The sequence below is a fragment of the Diadema setosum genome, chromosome 12 (genome assembly GCF_964275005.1).
Source record: "Diadema setosum chromosome 12, eeDiaSeto1, whole genome shotgun sequence".
Taxonomy (NCBI): Eukaryota; Metazoa; Echinodermata; class Echinoidea; order Diadematoida; family Diadematidae; genus Diadema; species Diadema setosum.
The window spans coordinates 3,897,051-3,903,050 of NC_092696.1; the positions used below are offsets into that span (position 1 = coordinate 3,897,051).

General features: G+C 38.8%; 1 protein-coding gene across 1 annotated transcript in view; it reads left to right on the plus strand.

Moving 5' to 3' along the window:
• Nucleotides 1-5,677, plus strand: part of LOC140236297 (uncharacterized) — a 191,133-nt gene extending 185,456 nt beyond the window's left edge. The window contains exon 16 of the mRNA XM_072316251.1: nt 5,604-5,677. Within this exon, the coding sequence (XP_072172352.1) occupies nt 5,604-5,677 (74 nt within the window). The remainder of the gene's footprint in view (nt 1-5,603) is intronic.
• The last annotated feature ends 323 nt before the right edge of the window (nt 5,678-6,000 follow it).

Consider the following 6,000-nt stretch of genomic DNA (forward strand, 5'->3'; position numbering starts at 1 on the left):
CTGCTTAACTTCTAGGTGGGTGGTAGAGATAACAAGGGTGTCAATGTTGCTTGCCACAGAGAACTTTCGCTGCAAGAAGACTCAGAATCAATCTCTAATTGCTGGCTTTTAAGACTTGATTTGATGCCAAGAAGTTCACTCCCATAGGTATCTTCACGATCCTTCCTGTACACTGCATAGCCAGGTTGGAAGATCTCCCGAAGGTGGATGTCAGGTATGAGCCATGTTTCACAGCAAATATGATGTCAATTTTCGTATCATCTAGGAGGCTCCAGAAAACTTCACGCCTCCCGTATATACTCTGAAAATTTATCGTGAGAGTGAGAAAATTTGATGCAGACTTCCTAACTGTGGGACGCTTGATTAGTGATGAGTTTGCAGGAGGAAATCCTGGCATTGAATCAGTCTCTAGGCTTGCTGTTGAGTCAGGACTGCTCAGACTACCCGGGACAGCTAATATCACTTCTGTCACTTGAGGAACCAAAGAGAATTGTTGAGGAGTTAGCGAGACCACATTTAACACATCCCCATGGTAAGTCTGATCTAACCTCAATACTGGAAAAAGTCTCATCTGACATGTTGATAAGCTCTGCATGGAACCATGTATTGCATTCATCAAACAGGATGCTTGCTTTTGCACCTCGATCTGCACAAGCTTTCTGGCATTCATCATGAGGATATTTAGGTAACCTGGGACCTAGATTTTTTTTTTCAACATCCCCTGCCTGCATGATGGCAATAAGAAGACCCAGAATGATGGGGAACTTTTAATACAGTTAAATATAGACCTCTTGGCATTCTACAGCCATCCTGGAAGAAGGACTTGGATGTAACAAGTTCATATGTCATTCATCAATAATGTGTACATCGTAGGAGCCAAAAGACAGTGGTGGTACATTACACAACCAGCTAGTCAGCTATACCATCCACACATGCTTAAAATGATACACATACAGTGCACATAGACATGTAGCATTGCTGGAATGGTAGATGGCATGGAAGGAGGGTGGAACACATTCCTTGCCGAAAATACTGTGTGAAATCAGCATAATTGATAGTGGCCTACCTTGGTTCTTGGTGCTTGGCAATTGGCAGTGAGTAATCAAATAAGAATTTGCTGGTTGATATGGGGCAATTTAATAAAGCAACACCATAAGTAGTGCATGTGACCACATGTTAACCACATGTTGAACACCAACAGGCATAACAAGGACATTGAAGTTTCTCCAAAGCAGAACTTCGCATACAATCCACAATGCATCTCTCCAGGGAGGAAGTAATGTTGGGAGTATTCATGAATAAAGAAGAGAATCTAGGACCGGTATAGTCCAAGAGCATTAGGTCAAAAAAGGCCTAAACCTGGACATTTTTGGTAACAAGCTGATTTTTTCAGGATAGGTCCAGAAAAATGTCTAGAATAACATACTAAAAGTCCTCATAAATCCTCCTTGAGCGTTTTCCGCAATCCAAGATGGCGTCCAAAATGGCCGCCATTTCCAGAAATTCTTATTACTTCTCAACCAGAGAACCCAAATACAAAATTTAAATGTCTAAATATATGTTTTGAAGCATGAAGAACTCAATAAAACACATATCAAGAGATGTTGATGCACGCAAGTACCGAAATCCAAGATGGCGTCCAAAATGGCCGCCATTTTCTGAAATTCTTATAGCTTTTCAGTCAGGTAACCTAAATACGAAATTTATATGTTTAAATATATGTTTTGAGGCATGAAGAACTCATTGAAACACATATCAAGAGATTTTGAAGCACGCAAGTACCGAAATCCAAGATGGCGTCCAAAATGGCCGCCATTTTCTGAAATTGTTATAGCTTTTCAGCCAGGTAACCTAAATACAAAATTTAAATGTCTAGATATATGTTTTCAAGGATGAAGAACTCAATAAAATACATATCAAGAGATGTTGACGCACACAAGTACCGTAATCCAATATGGCAACCAAAATGGCCGCCATTCCCTGAAATGTTTATAACCTTTCAACTAGAGAACCCAATACACAATTTAAGTGTCTTTACACGTTTCGAAACATGAATAACTCAATAAAATACATATCAAGAGATTTAGACGCACGAATGTGCTGATTTTAACGCTCGAGCTCTTCCTTATATGGGAAATGGGGTGCAAAATGTCCCAATTTTATCTCACAATTATGTAAATAAATGTCAGTATATTTTATAAGAAACTTTTTATTTAAAATATAGTTCTTATGTGTAAAGTATACAAATAAAAGCATTTGCACGTTAACGTCAAGGAGTGTGTCCTTGTTACGATAGAAATATTTCACCAACAGATTTGTTGCTAAACAGAAAGCCTACTAGAAGGCAATATCCGTGTACCACATGGTCTATTTTCGTCACCTTAAGCACATGAGATGAAAATTTAGTGCTAGCCCCTTTTTATTACCAATGCATTTGATGTCTACCATGAGGTGAGTTCCAGTTGAAACTGTCAGTTATCACTTGAGAAGTAAAAATAATTCTTTGAAAAGTAAAGTTATTTGTGCATGGAGGAGGGATACTCCTCTACCACACGAGGGACCTTTTTTCTTTCTTTTTTTTACTTGAAAGTGAAATACATAGTGCAAGCGTTTGGTAAGATATTGAATTATTTCCATCAAAGAGTAGGAAATTGGATATAAAATAGTATTCAGGGAAATGGGCAATATGATGGGGGGGGGGGTCCCCTCCCCCTCCCCCCCCCCCAACATGAGGGAGAGTTTGCATTTTCAGACCTGATATTCAGACATCCTGATGCACCATATTGGTGAAATATTAGATGTTTGTTTCCATCAAAAAAAGGAACAAAAAGATATATAATCATGGAAGTGCGCGGTTATAGGGTTGCCTGCTCCCACACGAGGGAAAATTTCGTATTTTCACAGAGCTGTTGCATCCATTTGGTGAAATACCCGATATTTGTTTTCTATTTGAAAACGTGGGGAAAAATATATATTCAGGAAAGTGTCGGGGAGGGAGAAGTGTGAAAGGAGAATACTCCTTTCCATACCTCAGAAATTTTTGTATTTTCCAATTTGAAATTCAGATTTAGCGCACTCTTTCGTGAAATATCTGAGATTTGTTTTTGTCCTAAAAGTAAGAAAATAATACTTATGGAAATATGCGGGGGAGGAGTATGAGGTGATGCACCTTCCCAAAAAATGGAGATTTGTTGTTTTTTTCAGGTTACGAGTTTTATGGTGCGCTCTGTTGATGAAATACTATAGATTTTTGTTTCTATTAAAAAGTGTAAGTAGAATAAAGACTAGTATATTCAAGGCAATGAGCTAGTAGATGATGGGGGGGGGGGGCACTTTCGACTGGAGGGAGTTTTGCATTTCGATGATCGTCATTAAACGGCCTAATGCACCCTTGGTGTTATATGGAGAAAATTATCCATTCTTGAAGAGTAGATAATAATAGTCTCATTATCCCCATCCTCCATCGAAAAGAGGGAGCTTTTACACTTGAATAGAAATGAAATAATTATATCATTTACACACATGTGATGGAATATTTGGGAATTGTTAATCAAAAGGGGAATTTAATATATATTGGGGGAAGTGAGCGGTTGAAGAGTTAGGGCAAATTACCCTTCAATATGAGGGAACTAACTTTTGCATTTTGCAAGTGAAAGATCTAGTGCACACTTTTTGATGACAGATTCGGAAATTTGTTAATCTCAAAAGTGTACAAAGTCTATAAAAGGGGGCCGAGCGAGGGACGTTTAGCATTTTAATGATTGCAACTGAATGACAAAGTGCAAATACTTCAGGTTGAATATTTGGAAAATAATGATTGTACAGGCCACCACCTTCCCCAAGGAGGAAGGGGGGGGGGGGGATGCATCCAACCCAACCTATACCCGTTTTGTGCACATTTAAGGGAAAGATTCCACTGGACCTTCTGAGTTGTTGAATCTCGAACATTATGTTGAATTTCTTTGTCTCTTGAAACAGGCTAAAAACAGCAAATTTTGATGAACAAACGGCGGCCATTTTGGGCAACATTTGGTTTTCGGGAAGAACTCACGTGGTTTTATTTGTACTTATGTGCTTCATGATCTCTAAATAAGTATTACGTTGGGTTCCTTATGTGTTAAAATATATATTTATACATTTAAGTGCGTATCGCAATTACGTAGTTGCAGGGTTATGAGAAAAACAGGAAATGGCCGCCATTTTGGACACCACTTTGGATTTCTGGTAGTGCTCAAGTGTTTTATTTGTGTTTCAAAATCTCTGAATAAGTATTACATTATGGTTCCTTGAGACTCAAAACGTATATTTCGACATTCCAAGTGTGTACAGTTGAAATCTACTTGCAAAATTATGAAAAAAAAAATCAGGAAATGGCGGCCATTTTGGACGCCATCTTGGATAACGGTACTTGTGAGCTTCAACAACTCTTAATATGTACTTTTTTGAGTTCTTCATCCTTCAGAACATATATGTAGACATTTAAATTTTGCATTTAGGCTACCTGGCTGAAAAGTTATAAGAATTTCAGAAAATGGCAGCCATTTTGGACGCCATCTTGGATTACGGTACTTGCGTGCATCAAAATCTCTTGATATGTGTTTCAATGAGTTCTTCATGCTTCAAAACATATATTTAGACATTTAAATTTCGCATTTGGGTTACCTGACTGAAAAGCTATAAGAATTTCAGAAAATGGCGGCCATTTTGGACGCCATCTTGAATTTCGGTACTTGCGTGCATCAACATCTCTTGATATGTATTTTATTGAGTTCTTCATGCTTTAAAACATATATTTAGACATTTAAATTTTGTATTTGGGTTCTCTGGTTGAAACGTTACAAGAATTTCTGGAAATGGCGGCCATTTTGGACGCCATCTTGGATTGCGGAAAACGCTCATGGAGGATTCATGAGGACTTTTTGTATGTTATTCTAGACATTTTTCTGGACTTATCCTGAAAAAATCAGCTTGTTACCAAAAATGTCCAGGTTAAAACTAATACTCTTGGACTAGTAGCCTATATTCAACATTATAGTGATAATTGCAAGAGGGAATCAGAGAAGCACCACACTTGACTACATGCACACCAACAGCCACATGCACACCAACAGCCTTGTCGGTCACTCGAAACATTCCACTCTTCATGTGGCTGTCTGCACAATGTGAAACTGAAGTTAGCCATCTAGTTTTCGTACCATCGAATTCATGTAAAATCGGATTGCTTACTTCAGTTTCAGAATTTGCAGGCACCGTTTTGTATGCAGTGGACGCCGCGACAAGTAAGTTGTTTTGAGCAACGACACGTAGCACCGCGTTTTCTCGTATATGTGCTGCGGTGCGCAGGTGCACAGGCAGGCCGAAATTAGGATACTGCCATGCATTAGTTGCTAATGGACATCAATGTTGAGGAAAAGAATAGTCGTGTGGCCGGATTATATGTACAACAAGTTGTAAGCATCAAGCAATATTCACCAGTCCTTCTATTACCTCACAAAACTTCAAATTGGTCATTCTGTACACAAAATTATTTTTAATTTTGGTCATATCTCTTTTCACTCCCTCATATCTCTTTACACTCTTTTTACTCTCCTGTTAACACTTAGTGATGACAGCGGCTCAGGAAAAGTCAGACGAAGTCATGGACCATCGAGCCAGTCTTCTGGGTAAGGACACTTGAAAGCTGCTAACGAGCCTGAGACGAGCATGCATATACTATGTTCAAGGAGTTGGTTTCCCGAGACGACCAGGAAAACAAAAGACATATGCAAAAGGAAGAAGAGAGCAAGCAAGAGAACGAAATCAAGGCAAGAGAGAAGAACAAACCAAGGCTACAAAAGAAAGGAAGAGAGTGAAGGAAGAAGATTAGAATATGGATCAGAAGGAAAGGACGCCAACAGAAAGACATTGGAGCAACATTCGAATCTGGAAAGAAAGCCGCTGCGATAGGGACAAAATAAGTGCGAAGGAAAGGGGTACAGTACCATAAACCTTAATAATAGA